The 22,586-nt window shown below is 38.5% G+C and overlaps 1 protein-coding gene across 7 annotated transcripts in view; it reads left to right on the top strand.

The window, feature by feature from the left end:
• Nucleotides 1-22,586, top strand: part of BICRAL (BICRA like chromatin remodeling complex associated protein) — a 94,721-nt gene that overhangs the window by 38,357 nt on the left and 33,778 nt on the right. For 6 of the 7 annotated variants that reach the window (XM_074332946.2, XM_074332947.2, XM_088795719.1 and 3 more), the window contains 3 exons: nt 21,164-21,209; nt 21,665-21,713; nt 21,802-21,870. In XM_074332946.2, coding sequence (XP_074189047.1) covers nt 21,169-21,209; nt 21,665-21,713; nt 21,802-21,870 — 159 coding nt within the window. In that variant the 5' untranslated portion in view covers nt 21,164-21,168. Of the gene's footprint in view, nt 1-19,022; nt 20,364-21,163; nt 21,210-21,664; nt 21,714-21,801; nt 21,871-22,586 lie in introns of those variants that run through there. The other variant, XM_019738451.3, reaches the window with a different exon arrangement.

The following is a 22,586-nucleotide window of genomic DNA, read 5'->3' as shown; positions in this document are numbered from 1 at the left end:
TAATTAGGGTAAATATTATTCATACCTCTTCAGCTATTCTTAGATCTTCTTAAAGATTCCCCCTGTGGCTATCCATAAGGGCTAACAAGGGGGAGATGGACCTCTAGGCCAGTGTTTTTCCTAAATTAAGTTTTATAAAAGTCTATCCAGCAGCCACCAGCCACATAGGACTGTTAGCATTTGAAATGTGGCTGGCACCAGTTGTGATGTGCCTTACGTGTCAAGTCCACAACAAATTTCGAAGACTTTGTATGAAAAAAAGGGATGTACATATCTTACTAATCTTGTATTACTTAAATGTTGAAATTATTATCTAAATAAATACTGAATAAAAAAATATTTTTTATTTAGTTCCAAAATACTTTTTTAAAACTAATTACACTTTTAAAAATTTGGCTACTGGAAAGTTTTAAACCACCTGTGCGACTCTCACTTGTGTTTCTGTAGGACAGCTGTGCTATACCCTAGACCTTCTGAGAGTTGATAGGTGTTGGGAGTGGAGTTGTGGGGGAGAAAGAGGTTTCTGGGGCAAAGTCAGTGTGGGAAACAAATGAGTTTTAAAAAGCAAGAGGGTGCATTGCGAATGACCAAGAAGGGTATGTAGTATGTAGCATTTCCCAAAGCTATTTCATTATGGGACCTCTGCCATCCGGTTTTTTTGTTTAAAGGATTCCTTTCCCCAAAGTCTTAGGTGGAAAAGACTATAAAATGCTGCTGTCAGCCGTGGTGTCCCCAAACTTCAAAATTTTCTACAGGCCAGTGCCAATACATTCCTCTCTCCTTTGCATATATTTTTATAGTGATAGATTTAAAATAATACGCTCCACGTTTCTCAGCAAAAATACCTTATGATAAGTTGATCAAAATTTTAGAATTTAAATTAATGGAGGAGTGAGTTTTTTTGTTGTGGGTACAAATGTTTTAAGATTCCCAATTGCCATCTTTTGACATGGGAAACATTTACAGAAACCAAACCTTCCATAACTCCTGAGGGTTTTACCCACAGGATGAGAAGCAGCAGGGGCTGGGAATTAGAGATTTGAGTTCACACCTCCTCTGTCTCCCTACTTAGAAACTCTGCAGTGTTGAGCAAGTGTCTTATAATCTCTACAAAAATAGGGGTAATAATACATACCTGGCTGGAGTGTGTTAGAAGGATTAGAACTGTCCTGGCACAGGGAAGGCACTTAGTAAATGGTAGCTGCTGTTAGCTTTTATCACCTCGTGTGCCTTGGTATATCAATTAATAGTAAGAGGGGATTAATATGACTGAATATCCATACTAGCCTATGTTTATTTTCATGCATATTAATAATGCTTTCTGCAGTTTGGAAAATTATTTCAGATATAAGTGTCTTGCCTTTCCAATAACATAATCAGCTACTTGAGAGCTGGGAGCCATTCTATACTTGTGTGTTTTTTTGTGTGTTTCTTTAATCCTTTACACAGTTCCTCCTGCACAGGCTTATTTGAATAAATAAATAATCATTGAATTATTTGAACTGAGTCTTCGTTATCATTATGATAAATTGTAATGGTACTGCTTAACATATTACACAATTTTAATGTGCTTTCTTAAAGACAACTTGTGACATTAATGTTAAGAGAAGCATTAACAAAAGTTATGAGCTATCAGAAGTTTCAGAAAAAGTTAAATAAATAATGACAAACCTTCATAGAAAAATAATTTTCACTAAGTGAAGCAAAATCTAAGAACCTAAATATTTAGAGAGGGAAATAGGTGTTCTTAAGGAAAGGTTATGAAGACAACGAAGCAAGAAAATATTATTCTAATTTGTCCAAAAGGATGATACTGAATAATGGCGATAATAGAACCATGGGTCCTATTTTAAATGACCCAGAGTGATACAGGATGGGGTCAACCTAAATCAAAGTCTTCATCTCTTTCCTAAGGAAAAGGGCACAAATGTCTCAGAAGATGGGACTGTGTTCTAAATCAATTATAGTTTTCCCAAACACTGTTCAGTTCTGGCACATGTGACTGCCATCTTCAGAATGATGTGGTATTAAGTAAAAAAAAGAAAAAAAAAATTTTAAATCACACTGCGTTGGCCCTAAAAAAGAAATGTAGTGTTTTATTCTTCTACCACTGGAGGCTGTTTTTCAGTTACTTGACTCTCTTATATGAGGGTTCAATAATCTGTAGCAGGATAGCCCAGAAGTGAGCATAGAAAAAGGCGTTAATATAGATGTCTATTCAACTCCAAGCATTCATATAAAAACTAGAAAAGTACATGATTTATGTGACTGTTTTCCACTTTGGATATTTGAGAGAATGAAGATGTGAATATTGACTAAGTTTTCCAGAAAAGACTTGCATGTTTATCAGATGAAATTTGCCTTTGTATCTCACTCTGTCTGAGGTTGAGAATTTTGATGGGCCTTTCCACTGCAGTCTCAGGCTTTTTAAATTATAAAATGCTTTTCTTTTGCTCTCTGCTAAGCTTGCAGAAAATTAGCATACCTGACCTTCCTTACTCAGAGAATTCTTTGATAACTTCGGTGATCCCAAAGAACGTCATTTCTGCCCTGTTGAAATCAACAGCTTGCTGCTACCATCCTATGCATCTGGCAGTACTTTCAATTTCTTTGCACTGCAAAAAAGTGCTTCAAAATAGTGTGTAGAAATGACCATTGTGTGCTTAGCAAGTATAAAAATATCTTGTGGATTTTACTCAGATGTTTAGAATTCTGTTGTGTTTGTTACTGGATTGAGTTTATTCATTTCATGTGTTGAACAAACTGCCCTGGACCCCAACAGTGCAAGGGTTCCATGGACTGACCCCTTCCCCTCGTCTTCCCCTTTCCTCCACCCCCACAAAGGATCTGTGGATAGAATTGGGGGGAAGGGGGACCCATGAACTTGGCTATGAAAAAAATTGCATGTTATTTTCACCACACTCCAGTTGAAAGTTATCATTTCCTAAATCTATAAATGAAGACGGCAAACTACAGTTGTAGTAACAGTGCCTGGGAGTTTGTTCCCAGTAGAAATATGTTTTATCACATTACATTTGCAGATATCTTAAAAGATTATCATCTTCCAAATGATAGTAATTATTAGACTCACCACTAAGTCTTGTATATTAATGCATTGATGAAGAATCACATATACAATTATAACTATTAAATATTTTATAACTGTATTTCAAAAACCCTACATATATTAGATTGGTGCAAAAGTAATTGTGGTTTTTGCAATTATTTCTAACCTTTTAAACCACAATTACTTTTGCACCAAGCTAATATTACACATCTTGAAATACTACTCTGAGACGGGATCCATTGGCCTCACCAGACAACCAAAAGGCACACAAAGGGTTAAGAACCCTCCTCCTTCCTTTGGGGGCTTTCTTCCTAGAGCCTCATCTGGTGCCTGTCAGTTGTGAGGTGATCTGCCTCAACTTCTTTCACCCTTTTTTTTGCAACAAATACCTGTAACTGCTTTCTCTCTGAGGTTGGGAGACGGCAGATGCAGAGCGCCAACTGTATGCACTGATCTACAGCATTTTACATAGGAGACTCGAGCATGTGTGGATTTGGGTATCCGTGTTGGGGTACTTTGGATACCGGGAACAACTCAAGTTTTTGCGGAGTCAGAAGTTATATGTGGATTTTTGACTGTGCAGGAAGAGGGTGCCCCAACCCCTGCATTGTTCACGGGTCACTATGGTTATATTCAAACAAGCCCTTATGGTCATATTTTTTTTTTAGCAAGAATATTCACAGATGCTTTATTCTCCTTTTATTGTGGTAAAATATGCATAACATAAAATTTACCATTCTTAGCATTTTAAGTACAGTTTGTGGCATGAAGTACATTCACGTTGTTGTGCAACCATCACCATCATTCTTTTCCTGAATTTTTTCATCTTCCCCAACCGAAACTCAGTATCATATGGTTTTTTTATAGAAATAACTATAAATGTAGATTTCAGTTCACATGGTATTTCTTAGGGTTTGTAAAAGATTTCACCCTAGATAGAAGCCTGTGTCTCTTAAATGGAGTTCAGAAAGGTGAGATTAATTCAGCTTTAAACTTTTTGTAGAGGGGCGTCTGGTTAGCTCAGTTGGTTAGAGCGTGGTGCTCTTAACAAGGTTGCTGGTTCGATCCCCACATGGGCCACTGTGAGCTGCACCCTCCACAGCTAGATTGAAACAACTTGGAGCTGATGGGTCCTGGAAAAAAACACTTAAATAAATGAAAGTTTTAAAAAAATGTTTTTTTGTAGAAACTGAAATCTTGCTTGGAGTAATATACCATATATGTATTTTTGTCCATATTCTTTCTTAAATCATTTTAAAGCTTAAAAAAAGTTTTTCATTTCCTCCTTAAAAAAATTGATTTTGTCCACACATCTTCTTTTTGCATCTGCTTTTATAAAACGGAACTTTCGGCATCTTTTCCTTGGTAACATTAACTTTGTAAAATGGAATTTTGTTTGTTAATATTGTTAGTTGTTTTTACAGGCCTATTTTTCTTGGAACGTACCATAAAACCAAAATATTTTGAATGTTACTCATTGACAGAGAACAGTGAGAGTCAAGAGTTTGCATAATAACTTTAACCAGATGCTAATACTAACTTAATAAAAGACAAAAATATTTTGTAATTACTGCCATTCCAGAGTAGTTTTTAAAGCAGTTCCACATACAGGGACAACATATGTAAACTACACCAACACAGAGCAACTTGAGGAAACAGAAAAATTTTAGGCAGTTTTTGTTTAATAGCTTAACTATTACCATTCTGTATTTTAATGAATTTGTGACTGTGGGATGAGAATGCAAACAGCAGGTTTTTTTAAACTTTTTATGACTGATACATCCATTGTTTATAAAAGTAGAAAAAAGGAACATTTGGTAGGACTTTTGTTTTTACTTAATTTAAAATGTTCTCTAAAAGTAATCCCCTTTCTATTAGGAAAAACACAACTGACTTAGATAACTCTCCATTTCATTTAATGAAAGATTTCTTTTTCTAAATAAAATGAAATCAAAAGTGTTAGAGCAGTTTCTGTTTAATATTCAGGTAGTTTGTTTTTATGGAGAGGATGCAAGTAAGACGTTCTTTGGGCTTTTTTAGTTTTTAATCCTGTTCCCAAAATTTTTGCTATTGTGTTTTTAGTTGATACATGACCAGGTTTATCTTGGTGGGTGGTTAGTTTCAATGTGAGCATTGCTTCCTTTTGCCAAATCAGTTTGTCATAGTCACTGATTCTCTAAATGACTGATTATTTTTAGTGGAAGAAAATAATAAATGTGGCAATCAATGATTAAAACAGAAGTTGCCTTTTATTTTGAAGTATAATACAAGAATTCTTTAATAGAAATTTAGTATAACTGAAGAAAACTGACTCATCTTTTTAATACATATTATTCTATGTACCGAAGTGTTGTGAGTTATCACAATTTCAATTTAATTTTTCCTGAATATTTAATAGCAATCAGGATAGCAGCACTTTGTATCATTTCTCAGTCGTATCCTGTGTATTCTTTTCCATAGTCATTAAAATGTTCAGTCTTTTATAAAACACAATAAAAGAAATTATAAAAACATTCGACAGGGCATCTGTTTTTTCCTATCCTATAGAGTTGTTTTTTTCTTTTCTGTAAGGTCTGGTGTTGGTGCCATCAAAACACCATACATGGCTATACCAGAGACTCTTCAATTTAGATTTTTATTTCTAAGTGTTTTAATGAACACGACTATTATTAATATAATAAATTACTATGCTAAAGATTTTGGGACTCCAAGGAATTGTTTTATATTTATATTCAATACATAAAAATCTCTGTTTTAAGGGGGTTTATTAAATGGCTTATCATGGAAGAATACACAACCTTTTGTTTATGGATCTTGAAAAATGCCATTTTCCTAGGCGTCAGAGAGTTGAGCTGTCCGATCTGGAGCAGAGACGGAGAATTAGTTGATTTCTCATAGCTTTTTCTACACAGCCAGCATTCCTGGCTAGATACATGGGGCCCAGCATAAGCCAGCAGACCCTGGATAATGAACAACCAGCCTGCATCCTACATTGTCTGCTTTATGATTGTGAAAAAGTGCTCAAGTGTAGCCTAGCTGCATACTTGTGGAAACTAAATGATAAGGAACCAACATCACCCCTGGAAAAGTTAGTCTTTTAGACCGAAATGTTACTAAAGTAATTCAGTTGAGTAAAACACATTTATTGGGCACGTTTGTATCATGCATTGCACTAAACTGTGGTAACACAAAGATGGAAAGAAACTGATTCAGCTTTCATGGAATTTGTAAGCTAACAAGGGAATCAGAAAAACAAAATTTTCTCATAAATATCATGCTAGTAGCATGTCAGACATGCTCCAGGAGTGCAAATAAGTTTGGGGATTTAAGAAAAATAAAGGCACTATGTATGTATCATTTTACTCAAAGCTTTAAAAGATAAGTTAGGCACTGTCATTGGCCACTTGGAAGCGGGTGGAAGGTTTTTGTCTTCTAAGGACAAGGGCAAAGCCAAAGAATTGAAAAAGTGGTGTAAGTTTTGGGGACATCAAATGGTCGAGATAGCAGAGAGCCAAGGGCTCCTTACAGGGGAGGGTGGGGTGGGTAGAGGTACCAAATGAGACCAGAGCCTATTATAATGGATGAGTATTTTCAATTCGTTGATGCCAAAAAAACCATACCGTCCAAAAGCGGCTTGGCTTTGGGATGGGAGAATTAATTGCTCTCTCATCAGGACTCATAGCACTTTATACTATTTTTGTTTAAATGTGGGCTCTGCTTTAGTTGGGAATAGAAGATAGTCATAATGAAGATATTCACACAGAGCAGTGTCTGATTCATGTCAAAAGGCATGGTTGCTGCTTTTAGAAACTGGGTAAGGGAATCCTAAAGACAGCCCAAGGTTGGCAGAGAAGGATTCACAGAGGTAGGTTCAAGCTAAGCTTTGAATAATGGGTGGAAGTTCAGGTAAGGAAATTGTCACCTGGACAAGGGCAGGTGCTGGGAAAGTGTGCATTGTGTTTGGGGCTAGAAGAATGGCAGTTTGGCTAGAGTAGAATGTAGGGCAACAGTGGGAAATAACTTTAGCCCATCGTACATTTTAGGTTTAAATATAATTCTTCATTTTCCACTTTAGATTGCTCTCCCATAGGAATGACCTGGTCTCCAAAATAGGCATGTTTCATGGGAAACTGAAGTAGGTTTCAAGGAATGAGAAATAAGCACCCTTTCGTGGTGTGCCTGATCCTGTTGCAGGTTTTTGCCATCTTGTGGCCAAACATACTGAAAAGGCCAGTAGGTTCATTTTAAAAAATGTTCATTGACCGCAATGAGATGTCACCTCATACCTGTCAGAATGGCTGTTACCGAAAAGACGAACGATAACAAGTGTTGGTGACGATGAGGACAAAAGAGAACCCTAGCGCACTGTTGCAGGAATGTGAATTGTTACAGCATTATGGAAAACGGTCTGGAAGTTCCCCCCCCCAAATTAAGAATACAGCTACCATATGATCCCACAATCCCACTTCTAGCTATATATCTGAAGGAAATGAAATCACTATCTCAGAGAGATTCTCCACACCACCCTGTTCACAGCAGCCTTATTCACGATAACCAAGATACAGAAACAACTAAGTGTCTCTGAATGGATGAATGGACAAAGAAATTGTCACACACACACACACACACACACACACACACACAGCAATATGATTCAACCCTAAAGAAGGAAATCCTGCCATTTGTGACAACATGGATGAAACTTGAGGGCATAAGCATAAGTTAAGTGAAAGAAGTCAAAGATAGACAAACACTGTACGATCTCACGTATATGTGGAATCTAAAAAAGTCAAACCTGTAGAAAGAGAGGAGATTGGCGGTTGCCAGGGGCTGTGGGGTAGGCAGGGGAAATGGGGAGATGTTGGCCAAAGGGTACAAACTTTCAGTTATAGGATGAATAAGTTTGGGAAACCTAATGTATGACACGGTGACTAGTTAACAATACTGCATTATATACTTGAAATTTGTTCAGAGAATAGATTTAAAATGTTCTTACCACATGCACAAAAAGTTACTATGTGAGGTGATGGATGTGTTAGCTAATCTTATTGTGATAATCACTTCACAATATATACCTATATCAACTCATCACATTGTATACCTTATATATACATTGTATACCTTATATACATTGTATACCTTATATACATTGTATACCTTATATACACATTGTATACCATATATATACATTGTATACCTTATATATACATTGTATACCTTATATATACATTGTATACCTTATATACATTGTATACCTTATATACGACCCTATATTATTTGTCCATTATATCTCAGTAAAGTGGGGGGCAGGGAATGTTTGCTGAGCCAGGTACTATTCTGGGTGCTGAAGTTCATTGGTGAACAGACGCAAAGCTCTGCCCTGGTGGAGCTGACATTCTAATGTAAATATGAGTAAATATAGTAAAGAGGGGGAAAAAGAAAAAAGGAATTATTTGATGGGTAAGAGCGGAAAGAGACTGATCCTGAAGGTGGTCCAGAGTGATGCATTCCTAACTAAGATTTCACCGGCAGTATTTTCCTTCTGTCAGATCACCAAGAAACTGGACCCTTCTCCTGAGTTTGGAGAGTTGGCGGCCTCCATTTGTGTTTCTGAGCCGACCACCTGATTGCGGTTGGGGACAGATTCCCCAATTTGCCTGAATTTTGCCCTAGTGTGTGCTGTAACGTGGAGGGAAAGAGTGACCAACCTCAGGGGGTCAGGGAGAAACCCCCATAGTAGCCCCAGAGCCCTGGTGAATCAGAATCTCTCGAGTGGGTGGGGGCAGATAGGATTCCATGTTTTTAATAAACAACTCCAGTCCGTATTATTTTGAAGCAAATCCCAGACATCATATTAGTTCATTTATACCTATTTCACTGTGGATCTCTAAAAGATAACAGGTTCTTTTTAAAAATATAACCCCAATTTTATTATATCTAAAAAAATTTTAACAGAATGTAATATATTTATAAGTCATCAGCAGTTGCAAAATTTCAATGTTGATGGACTCTAGGAAATGGTAACTTTCTTTGTCAGGATTAATCTAGAATTATGTGAGTTATTAATTATACAAGGTCTTTGGAAACACAATCTTTGCAAACAACGCAGCTGCCCTGTATTTAAATCCTGGATGTTCATTCCGTATTTATTATACCTGCTCTCGTATATGCGATTTGCTGGGGATATGAAGATGGACGTGATAAGATTCCTGCTTTTGAGGGTAGCTCTATAATGTTGTCTTACACTGTTAATTTCTAGGTGATGGTTTATTAGTACCATTTATATTTGAAGTCGGTCTTTTCGTTCGCTGTAACGGAGTCGTAATTAATATCCATAGCCTTTTCCCACTACTAGGTGGGCAGCGAGTGGGCAGTTCAGAATATCCACAGATGCCTCAGGGCTCTGTTAATTTCAGAGTTTAGTATCTTGAACCACCTCAGGTCAGAATCTAGATTCAACGAAGACTTTGGGAACTCAACCAACAGCTCTTTTGATGCCCTCCTTTGTTTAGACCTGGGACCCAGCCCTCCACCCAGCCTGGCACAAAATTGGCAGTTGAGATTGAAGGAGGATAAAGAGGACAGGCCTGGAGATGTTTTCCCCAGGACCATCTTTACATCAGTCAGACAACATATACACAGGTCTCTGTCAGTCAATTCTCATGGGCTCTCAAGATTTTGAGAGGCCTGTAACAGATACATTATGCACATTTTTTATGTGAGTCCTGAAATTTTTCAGTGTGTATATTTCTGGATGATTTGCGAAACACTGATCTGCATGGTTCTATAGTCAGTAAACTTAAGATCTTTAACACTATGTTGGAATTTACCTTAGAGAAGTTTGCTGTATTTATCCAATAATGTTTATCACTATAGTAATCCCCCCTTTTCCGAGGGGGATATGTTCCAACCCAAGTAGATGCCTAAAACCGTAGATAGTACCGAACTCTATATGTACTCTGTGTTTTCCTATACATATATATACTTTACGGCTTCTCTTTGGCATATCTGAATTTCCAGCATCACTACTCTTGTGCTTTGGAGCCATTGTTAAGTAAAATAAGGGTTACTGAACACAAACACTGTGATACCGAGACAGTCAGCCTGATAACCAAGACGGCTACTAAATGACTGATGGGGGAGCAGGGCCTCCAGCGTAAACACGCTGGACAAAGGGATGATTCGCGTCATGGGTCAGAAGGAGCAGGATAGCACGAGATTGCATAATGCTACTCAGAACTGCACACAGTTTAAAACTTAAGAATTGTTTATTTCTGGAATTTTCCATGTAATATTTTCAGGCCAAGGTTGACTGTGGGTAACTGAAACCTTAGAAAATGGAACCGTGGATAAGGGGGGGGGCTACTGTATTCTCTTGCTTGCTAAAATAATCATGAATGTCTTGATTTCTATGGATCCTTGTGTTTCTGTTTTCAGATTGGCCACCATTGATGGCCATTCCTTCACAGCGCATAACAAACCATTGAGTTCTGGGAGTTGGGTAAATTAAATGGTTTTCAGACTTTTTTCTCCCAGTTCAGTAAGAAATGAGTCACTCCGTTGAAAGGGAGACGTGAGAGTGTCAGAGCGCCTCCACCAACAACTTTTAGGCCTTCAAGATATCTCTTGTACATCTTGGAAAATCTTAGGTCCCCAGGAAACAAAGCTTAAAAATCACGGATGTGGCTGTTAACTTCAGGTGGGGTTAGGAAAAGGAGTCCTGAGAGGTTGGAGCTTGTCATTAGTCACGCGGCTCGTTAATGTCAGTATCCAAATAAGCCCTTCGACTTCCCACGTCAGTTCTCCCCGTGTGTCCCCAGCCTTCTCCCTGGGTCCCTGAGGTTGGCCCCCTCCCCATGTTACAGCACACTGTTTAGCCAGCTGGATTGCTGAATCAGTTAGGTTTCTTTCTACCCCACCTCATTCCAAGGAGGAATTAAAGCAGCATAAAGGCCTTCAAATTCTGCGTTTCATGAGTTGAGCCAAGGTCTGATACTGCCTCCATTCATGGCTGTCTTTTCTGACTCGGAGGAATTTTTTAATTCCTGAATTTTTCTCCTAGTAATGTTTCTTCGTCTTTCCCACCTTCTCTTCCTTGCTGGCAGAAAGCTCTAGTTGGTGACAAAATGGATGAAGAAGTTCTTGGTCGAACAATACATAAAAAACAAAGAGTCCATCATGTTGAGTGCGAAAGCTTCTTTTTGTTGCAAATGGAGATGATTGTGAAAATATAGTCGTGTTTGCTTCTAGTAAACTGTCATTATTTCACAACAAAGCCCAGAGACTTCACCTGAGGCAGCTCGGGAACCCTTGCCAACAACTCGAGCACTTCTCACACTGTATTGTAATGAATCGTTGTCTGTCTTGCTTCCAAAAGGAAGTGAGTTCCTTAAAATCAGGAACCATGCCAGAAGGTTTCACACAGTCTTGTAATTACAAAATTTAGCAGCCAATAACAATTACTATAGCATTAAAGGAATAAATGAGACGATTTTATGTCCTAAGTGACAAACAGTTACTTGCCCTGGGTAACAGGCTGTTATATGGCATAACTTTTTGATCATGACACTCATTGGAAAATTTTTTGCTTAAACAAGTAATTCACTTTTCTTTTTTTTTGTTTTGTTTTTTGTTGGGTTTTTTTTTGTTTATTTTTTGTGTTTTTTTTTTTGTAATTCACTTTTCAGCCTTGCTTTTACAGTCCTGCAAAAATGTTGATGGTATTTACATTTATTATTACATTTTATCTCGTACTCATTTGATATTTCCAGACCTTCCCATCATGCCTTGCACATAGTATGTGCCAAATGTTTACTAAATGAATAATGAATATTCTTTTCACCCACTGAACAATTTTATTAAAGATAGGAATTAAAGAAGCAGCCTTCCCCATTCCCTAAGCTATTCTTCAGGGTAGAAAACAAAAGGAGGCACGGGATAAAACTATACAGACAGTTGACTGTCCTTCCTTTCTCCTTTCCTCCCTCTTTCAGGATACTTGATCCCATAATCTGTGCTAATGAACTCATGTAAACTGTTCTTACCTCCTAAAGTGATTAAAAAAAAAAAAAAAAAAAAACTTTACAAATGGCTTTAGGGCCAAGGTAGAGTAACAGGGCAGGGACTGGATTTACCTTCATACATAAAAAAGTTCAAAATCAGATAAAATATCTTAAACAATGATTTTTTTAGACATTGCATATCAGGCAGCACTGGACAGTGACTCCTGAGAAACGGAAAACAAATGAGGTGAGCCCTGTGATTGCCCAGCGTATTGTCTGGAGAAAGTTTCCAGCCATAGCACAGAAAAGGAATCCAGATGGAGGCTGGCAGTCCTCCTGAGTTGAGCTGATGTACCTGGCACGTGAAAGTGGCTAGAACGCCTAGGGCAGAGTACCTGAGAGGAGAAAGCTGCTCAGAGAGAAAACCCTGGATGTCTGCAGAGTAACTCCCTCGAGTCTTCAACTGATAACTGATCAGTATGTGTGCGGGGAAGCTACCCAAGTCATGGGAAAGAATCTCCTGAAAGGATCAGAGGAAACAAAACTTGTAGCCCACCTAGGGCAGAGAATAATTTGTGTTCCTACCTGCAAGAGTGCAAAAATCATTATAATTCATGAGACTTCAAGTGAAGTACTCAAGTGAAGAAAGGTATTGCCTCAGTATAGAGCAAAATTAGCCCTAGGCTAAAGATTGACAAAGCTTAAAAGCAAGCCTCAAGAGAATAAAATTATTTAGAAGAAACTTAATTGTGTCCTAGACAAAGTTCAAAAATATCTGTTGGGATACAAAAATATCCAGTACTCAGTAATGTAAATTAACAATGTCTGGTATCCAATCAAAAATTACCAGGCCTGCAGAGAAGCAGGAAAATACCACCCATAATAAGGAGGGGAAAAAACTCCATCAATAAAAACAGACCCAGAAACGATAACAAATGATAGAATTAGAGAAGGACATTAAAATATCATCACTATTTTGCATACATTCAAGAAGATATAGGAAAGATTTCATATATTAAATAAAGACATGGAAGATCTAAAAAAAGACCCAACTTCTAGAGATGAAAACTATAGCGTTTGAAAATAAAAATACATTGGTGGGGATTAACAGCACATTAGACACTGCAGAAAAAAAGATTGGTGTACGTGAAGACAAATGAAAAAAAAAACAGAGGATCAGTGAGGGATGGGAACACAAAATATACGAAGTAATGGCTGAAATTGTTCTAAATTGGAGGAAAACTTTAAGCCTACAGACCCTAGAAGTTTAATGAACCCCAGGGACAAGAAGCATGAAGAAAACTATGCCAAGGCATGTCATAATCAAAACGCTTAAAACAAGTGACACAGAGAAAACTCTTTAAGGCATCTGTGTGGGGGAAGACCTATTACGTATAAATAGACAAAAATAAGAACAGCAGCGTACTTCTCTTTGGAAATAATGCAAGCAAGAAACAAGGTAGCAATATCTTTAAAGACCTGAAAGAAAAAAAACTCAATCTAGAACCATATGCCCAGGGAAAAGACATTTCAAAAATGAAGGCAAAATAAACACTTTTAAAACACATACAAAAGCAGAAAGAATTCATCATCACCAGCACATCTGCACTACAAAAATATTAAAGGAAATCCTTCAGGAGAAGGAAAATGATAACCAGATGAAAATCTGGATTTACTCATAGGAATGAACAGCCCTGGAAATGGTAACTATGCAGATAAAAATAAAAGTGACTATCACTCATTATACCTTCAGTAACTCAGGCAGAGAATACATGATTCTGGAAACTGCAACAATTCCGTAGTTCATGACTGCTTACATAAAGTTTTTCATGATCCCTCTGCTAATCTCAACATTAAAATTTTTTTTTCAATTGCAGTTGACATACAGTATTATATTAGTTTCAGGGGTACAACACAGTGATCAGACATTTATATAACTTACTCTAAGTGGTCACCCTGATAAGTCTAGTACCCATCTGACATAATCTCAGCATCTTTTCTTTTTTCAATTACAGTTGGCATTCAGTATGATTTTATATTAGTTTCAGGTGTACAGTACAGTAGTGAAACATTTATATAACTTATGAAGTGATTCCCCCTGATTAGTCTAGTACCCAACTGACCATGTTCATAGTTGTTACAATGTTATTGACAGCAGCTTTCAGAGTTCAATTTGTTCGTAGTGATTGGGAAATTGTGGCATGTACTGCTGCAATACTAAATTAATGCAAATAAAGCAAATGTCAGTGGTTTTCCCTATGTTGATAAGATAGCCTGTTGATTCTTGGTGGTCTTTTAAAGTTTTAGTTTATTAGTCAACATTTTCAGTAGATTGTATTTTTGGGAGAAGAAAAAGAACAGAGAAGCATATAAAAGAACAAAAACATTTGTTATAGCAGTCACGTACCAAATTTCAGTTTGTGAAGGATTTGAAATCCTGTGTTATAACTTTTAAAGTTTTCTTCTGCCACTAGCTTATAACATCTTGAGTGGGTAGAATTGATTTGCTTAGCTAACTTTTCTAAAATATCTGTTCTTGAAACCAGTACATTTCTTTATATGAAAGCTCAGATTATTTACCCTTGCATGAAAAAAAAATTTAAATAGCCTGTCATTTTATATCTCTGCATTGCAAGTCTTTGAGATCTTTCTGTGATTTTATTGAAAATCAAACTATCTTTAAGATACTTCTTTCAAAATAGCTGGTGTACATTATTCTTGAGGCCTCTAGACTGCTTTAAATTTTCCGAATCCAGTTGACCCTTGAACAACATGTGTTTGAAATGCACGGGTCCACTTATACTCAGATTTTTTTCAATAAATATACAGTTGGCCCTCCGTCTCCCTGGATTTCACATTCACAGATTCAACCAACCACAGAGTAAAACAATATTTTCAATTTGCCGTTGGGAATCCCTAGTTGCGGGTGGCTGACTGTATGCATTATTCTACGCCACTTTTTTTTTTTTTTTTTTTTTTAAGATTTTATTGGGGAAGGGGAACAGGACTTCATTGGGGAACAGTGTGTACTTCCAGGACTTTTTTCCAAGTCAAGTTGTTGTACTTTCAATCTTAGTTGTGGAGGGTGCCGTTCAGCTTCAAGTTGTCCTTTCAGTCTTAGTTGGGAAGGGCGCAGCTCAGCTCCAGGTCCAGTTGCCGTTGCTAGTTGCAGGGGGTGCAGCCCACCATCCCTTGCAGGAGTCGAACCCGCAACCTTTGTGGTTGAGAGGATGTGCTCCAACCAACTGAGCCATCTGGGAGCTCAGCGGCAGCTCAGCTCAAGGTGCCGTGTTCAATCTTAGTTGCAGGGCGCGCTGCCCACCATCCCTTGCGGGACTCGAGGAGTTGAACCCGCAACCTTGTGGTTGAGAGCCCACTGGCCCATGTGGGAATCGAACCGGCAGCCTTCGGAGTTAGGAGCACGGAGCTCTAACTGCCTGAGCCACTGGACCAGCCCTCTACGCCATTTTTTATAAGGGATTCGAGCATCCTTTTATTTTGGTATCCATGGATGTCCTGGAACCAATCCCCTGTGGATACTGAGGGATGACAGTAGTTAAGTTTTGAGGGAGTCAAAAGTTACCTACAGATTTTCGACTGCTGTGGGGAGGGTTGGTGGCCGTAACCCCCATGTTTTTTAAGGGTCCGCTGCTGTATTTGATATTTGGTATGCTTGCCTAGAGTGAGCCTGAACTGTGGTTCTTGTGTTTCAAGGGTCTCCCCTCAGTCTTGTTTGTTTTATTAATCGTATTTATTTTTAAAGTAGGCCTTATATGCATGTTTTACAACATTCAAAAGGTGCAAAAGGATGTATGTAAGTAAAGAGTGTACCTCCCTCTGTTCCCAGCCTCCCAGTTTCCCTCCCAGAAGCTGCTAATGTTACCCGTTATCTGTGCTTCATTTCAGGACCTGAACATTTATAGGTACATGTATGTATTCTATGCTCCCTCTATGGGTGTATAATGTACACAGCGTTCTTCACCTTTCTTTTTCCGTTGACCATGTATCTTTCCAGGTCAGTTTGTATAAAGCTGCCTCATTATTTTTAATGGCTGTGTATTATTCCACTGTGTGAGTGACCATAATTCATTTAACATGTCTCTCATTATGGGCATCTAGGGTTTTTAAAAAATATTTTAAATTGAGATATAATTTACATCCCATAACATTTCCCCTTTTAAAGTGTACAATTTAGTGGTTTAATTCCAGAATATTTTAATCACCCTGAAAAGAAACCCTCTACTCATGACATCTAGGTTTTGACATTCTGGCTAAAACCACTAAATGCTGCACTAGATATTCTTATACACATATATTTCACACACGTGCAAGGATATCTGTCGGACAAATACCCAGAGAGAGATTTGCCAGGTAAAATCATTTGTGCACTTAAGCATTTGAAAGCTATTGTTAAATTGCCCTCTCTAGAGATTATATGAGTTTAGACACTCATTACCATGGTATAAAATGTCCTGTTTTCCCCCCTTCGTGACCAGCATAGTTCCTAACCACACTTTATCTTTGCCTTGTGACAGGAAATAGTATCTCATGATGAATTTTAATTTACAACAGTCCTTCCCATATCCACAGGGCATGTGTTCCAAGCCCCCCAGTGGATGCCTGGAACCATGGATAGTACCGAACCCTGTATATACTATGTTTCTTTTCCTATACATACTGACACTTTATGGCTTCTCTTCAGCGTATCCGAATTTCCAGCATCACTACTCTAGTGCTTTGGGGCCACTATTAAGTAAAAGAAGGGTTATTTGAACACAAGAGCTGCGATTATCGTGCCAGTCCACCTGATACCTGAGATGACTAAGCGCCTGACAGGCAGTAGCACACACAGTGTGGAGCTGCTGTACTAAGGGGTGGTGTACGTCCCTGGTGGGATGGAGTAGACGACCAGAGATTCCATCACACGACTCAGAACAGTATGCAGCTTAAAACTAATGAATTGTTTATTTCTGGAATTTTCCATTTAATATTTTCAGACCAAAGTTGACCTCGGGTAACCGAAACCGTGGAAAGTGAAACCGTCGATAAGAGGGGACTACTGTGTATTTCTCTTATTCTAAGTGAAGTTGATTATATGTTTAGCGGCTACTTGTCTTTCATTTTTTTATGAATCGATGATTCATATCCTTTGATTTTCTGTAGGGTAGCTGATTTTATTTTCTTTATTATTTAAAGCAGTTCTTTATGTATCAGGGAGAAGAACCCTTCATGATATGAGTTGGAAGTATTTTTCCTACTTATGTCTTTTTGGGTTTTTTAGTCTTTGACTTTGTTTATGGACTTTTCTTCTATCATGAAGAATTTTTCAATTTTATGTCATCAAATTTGTCAGTCTTTTATGACCTCTTGTCTTGTGACTTCCCCCAGTTCAAGATTATAAAAAACATTTTCTCCCATGTGTTATTCTAGTACTGTACAGTTCTCCTTTCCCACGCCCACCCCCATTTAACTCTTAGATTCATCTAGAATTTATTATTTTTTTAATTTTTTTTTTTTTTAGTTTTATTGGGGAAGGGGAACAGGATTTTATTGGGGAACAGTGTGTACTTCCAGGACTTTTTTTTTTTTTCCAAGTCAAGTTGTTGTCCTTTCAGTCTTAGTTGTGGAGGGCGCAGCTCAGCTCCAGGTCCAGTTGCCGTTTTCTAGTTGCAGGGGGCGCAGCCCACCATCCCTTGCGGGACTCGAGGAATTGAACTGGCAACCTTGTGGTTGAGAGCCCACTGGCCCATGTGGGAATCGAACCGGCAGCCTTCGGAGTTAGGAGCATGGAGCTCTAACCGCCTGAGCCACCAGGCCGGCCCTAATTCTTTTTTTTTAATTGGCCTTATTTATTTTTATTTTTTTTTATTTTGGGAGGGGGAATATTGGGGAACAGTGTGTTTCTTCAGGGTCCATCAGCTCCAAGTTGTCCTTCAGTCTAGTTGTGAAGGGCGCAGCTCAACTCCAAGTCCAGTCGCCGTTTTCAATCTTTAGTTTCAGGGGGCAGAGCCCACCATCTCATGTGGGAATTGAACCATCAACCTTGTTGTTAAGAGCTTGCGCTCTAACCAACTGAGCCATCTGGCAGCCCCTGGAATTTATTTTTGTGTACAACGTGAGGTATGGGCCCCCCATCTTTTCTCCATATGGCTAACATCTTTCCCTCACTTATTTGAAATGTTACTTTTCCACTGTGTTCTCTTGATTAAAAGTATTATTCAAAGTGTTTGTTGACTCAGTTAAGAACAACTTGAAATATTAGTTTTAATTTTCTAAAAGTGGTAGTCAGGTGTCTGGAGCAGTGATTTCTGAACTCTTGGGGTGCCTACCTCTCAGGATTCAGTAAGAGCTACAGCCCCCCTTTCTCCATGATGGATCCCACAGTTGTAAGCTGCTGTTACTGAGGGGAATGTGTCTTTCTCAAGTGTGTTGGGCCAAGAAATCGTTTTTAACCACTGATCTAGGGATTTCCCTCATATTTCATTCAGCCTTCTAAAAATTCACTTGTTTCCAGAGGCCCATCAAATGACTTCAGGGTTGTTACTGTAACAAGAGTCCAGAAGTAAAGGGAGAACCTTTCCAAAGAAAACTGAACTCTTCCCTTTTGAGTCATTCGTTTCTGATCCTCAGATTGTCTTCCCACGTTAGAATCTTAGTCCATTTGTACAACTGTATCTTGGTCAATTTACTTTGGTGAACCATATGTCTTCCTGGTGAAAAGAACTTCTGAATCAGGCTATGTTTTGTCACTATGTAGAGCTGGGGATGGAGAGGTGAGAGTTACCGCTTTTCATGGGAAACTGTTTAAAGTCAGAAAAGAATGTGGCCCTTTAAAAAGTAGAATTCTCAGGGTACCCCTGACTATGAAGGCTCATAGAGTTCTACCCAAGGTGGGGGTGGGGGGGCGAAAGGGGTAGGCCTGTCCGGTAGGATCGATGCCACTGACCTGGGGCGGATATTCCCAAGGAGCTTTCTGTCAGGTCAAGTTGTTCGAGCAGCCCCTTTGTTTGGTAGGGGAAGATACACAATGGCTTTTCATTTCATCCATTGTTGTAAAATTGTTCTTTTATTTGAGCTTCTCAAGGAGTTGCCTATCACTTTGAACTTCGGGGTAGCAGATGTTTCCTGTGCTTGAAAGTCCCAGGGGCAGTGACACCTGGGTGGAATGACCGGTGCTGACTTCCTTTCTCAGTTTGTTAATCCTCGGGCATCTCGACCTCTAGAGGAGCTGGGTGCAGGTATAAAGTCGTGAGGGAAGCTGGGATAGTTGTGAAAGTGTTGTGAAGTTTGGGGGTTTTGTTTTGTTTTGGTACAGGCTATTTTTCACTCCCATTTTTATTAATTAACATTCCAGAGACTGTTAGATACTTTAAAAAATAAATTTAGAAAGGATGCAGTGAGACTCCATTGAAATGGTCATGTTGAGTAAATAATATCCCCTTTATAGGCTTAATTATGCATCGTAATTGCCCAGTTTAGTCCAGGCGATTGTGATGTCTGGGAGACCAGTCCGTGATACAATAATGAGCTATGGCTAGTACACTTCTGCCATATTAAATATCAGGACTTAAGGGAAGCCTTTCACACAGGTTTCTTTATATCTATTTAATGACAGTTTTCCTGTCGTTCCTTCCTGAGCCACTTTCACTCCTCAAAAGTCACTCTATGTTAGTACAGTCATGCTAGCATGCCCTTGAGTAACTCCACATCTGAGTCCTAAAAACAAATTTCATGTAGCCAGGCTGCCCCGTTCACAGTTTCAGCCATGGAGGTTACCTTTTAATAAAGCTTTTCCCACTCTTTTCTCCCTCCTGTCTCACCCATCATCTCTCCTCTCCCCTGTGGTTCCACTCAAATGGATTGTAATCACTCAGATCATTAAGCAACTGAACAAATTCACCCACCAATAGGAAGGTCCCACATTGGGTGGTACTTACCTCTTCCAGACCTTTCCTGAGAAAAGCAAGGTTCCTTCCCTGTGGCAGGAGTCGATTTTGTATTTGTTTGGCCTTCTGACTGATAGGCTGGGCAGTTTGGGGGAACTGGAGCGGAGATGGCAGTTTTAACTGAGAAAAAACATTTAGTCGAAATGATCCCTTCTGCATTTGCCTTCGTCGGGCGTGTCCTTCTTCTGGGCATCTCTTCAGGATTTCATTCCTCCGTCCAACTGCCGTTCACAACTGCCCTTTCCAACTGCTCCAGAACTCTTGGCCCTGGCATTCCGTGATGTAAATTATTCCATGCATGGCTTGAAATGGGTGTGAAGCAGTGTTGCCAGGTGTCAGATCACTAGTGTAAGTTTACTCGATCTCGGGGGAGGGTGGAGAAAGGGGAGAACTGCTGTTGGAATTTGTCCAGCTGTTATTGTTTCAGCCAGAGTACAGTAATTGTGCTGCTGAGCTTGATACTGCCGATGGCGGGAGAGAGACAGAGCTTTGGGCCAGGGGCCGGGGTGCATTTGTGGTTGACATTTTCTACTTTAAAGATTCTAGTGTTGGGAGATAGATTGCTTGGAATTGAACAGTTGGCAGTGTCGCTGCCGAGGGAGGAACCTGAGACCTTTGGGGCAAAGCCTGCAGTCGTACTGATGGTGCTTCTTCTGCCTCAAAAAGTAGGGAGAACCGGCTTTTCTGTTTTCCTGAAGATAGTTCAAAATATGGCAAGAAATCCGTGTTTGGAAACATCCAGTCACAAAATTCAAAGACTTCTGTATCCATGAGACTTTTTCCTAAAACAGAAATCCTCTTTCTCTCCTAGTCCATGATGCATTTTGAGGAAGTTTGTTCATGGTTTATAGTCCTTTCAGGGAATCTGCGTAGGAGGGGTTGCAGCCAGCTATCTTTGCTTTGTCTAGATTCCCTTTTGACTTGTATGCTAAAGATTTGTGTTCCATAAAAACTGTTTAAATTGAGTACTTAATCGCTTGAAGGACCACAAAAAAATTTAAATTCTATTAAATTCTATTAAGAGGAAAAACTCATATGAAGCACACATTTATCTCGAAAAAGCATATAGTATGTTTTTATGTTGCATGGATGCTACTGGCTTTAATCTGCTTTGCTGAAACACTGTTTTCTTATTCCTTTTCTTGCAGTTGTCATGGATGATGATGACGACTCGTGTCTCCTTGATCTTATTGGGTAAGATGCTCATTACAAAATCAGGGGAAATCAAATGTGTGAGGTTTGTTGTACTAACACAACTTAATAAGCATATTAAAACTGGATGGGTTTTTAAAATAAAAATTAATCATCATAGATATAGTGTGGATTAACCAAGAAGGAGACTTGGATACGTTACGGGTCATAATTAGATAATGCTTTTTTTAGCCCTTACTAAATTTGTTTTTTTAACAAATCCCAGGAGGCAGAAATGAGTGCTAATAGGAAACAGAACAACAGCAAATAAATAAGTATATAAATAAATACATAAATGAATAAATAAAACAAAATACTACTAATAAAATTATTTTAAAGCAGGGAGAGAATTTTACTCAGACTAATATGGCATTGTCTTTTTACCCTAGTAAAAATGAACCTTAGAAATAGGTAATGTATTTATTTGTTGTTTTCCCCCTTTTTTTGTTGTTTTCTAGAGACCCACAAGCACTGAACTATTTTCTACATGGACCTAGTAATAAATCTGTAAGTAACACTTAGAACATCCCTGATACACATTTTGTTTCTTCTTTACAGTTAAAATAATCACTGTGTTGAATTTGTACCTTTGCAGAGCAATGATGACTTGACTAATGCAGGATATTCTGCAGCCAATTCAAATTCAATTTTCGCCAACTCTAGTGTGAGTATTAGAAACTGATGCAATGATCAAGTGTTTCTGTCTCATTGATGCCTTGTGAACTGAGGCTTTACTTGCCTTTGTATCTTGATAAGAATCATTACCTTGTCTTTTGTACTTGACACAGAAGGAAAATCTATTGAGTTATGTTGACATTTTCTATTTTTAACTTAGTCAATTAAGACGAGCTACATGAGATTTACTTTGCCATTTTCCTAAGCTTCCGATTTGCTTCTTAACGTGACTCAGAAATATTATAATCTAAGAAAGTCATATTAGAATGTTTTGAACCCTGTTACATGGCTTTAAAGAAATTACTTGCTAAACATTTTCATTTTAAATGAGAAAAAAGATAATGATACCTGAAATTTACTGAGATTTAGTGTGTTCACGGCAGTAAGTTTAACCTAATTAACCTCATTAATCCTCACAATAACTTCATGAAGTAGATTCTATCATTATCCATATTTTATAGATGAGGAAACTAAAATGCAGGTTAGGTTTCATTAGTACTAAAGAGGTTAGTGCTCCCCAAAATTACATTGCCAGGAGTTGCAGAGCTAGGACTCTAACCCAGGCCACCAAGTTCTGGAGCCCATATTCTTAAGCTCTAGGAGCGTCTAGACAAGAAACCTGACGTGGCGGGTAGGGGATCCTGCCTGGAGACTCTGTCCGGATTATTATGTTTAAGCCTGTGATTGATTCTTCAAGTCCTAAGG

This window comes from Rhinolophus sinicus, chromosome 2 (assembly GCF_057876585.1).
Source record: "Rhinolophus sinicus isolate RSI-liver-muscle chromosome 2, RSI-T2T, whole genome shotgun sequence".
In the NCBI taxonomy this organism is placed as follows: domain Eukaryota; kingdom Metazoa; phylum Chordata; class Mammalia; order Chiroptera; family Rhinolophidae; genus Rhinolophus; species Rhinolophus sinicus.
Note: the sequence above shows the minus strand (reverse complement) of the source record. Positions and strands in the feature narration are given on the sequence as shown.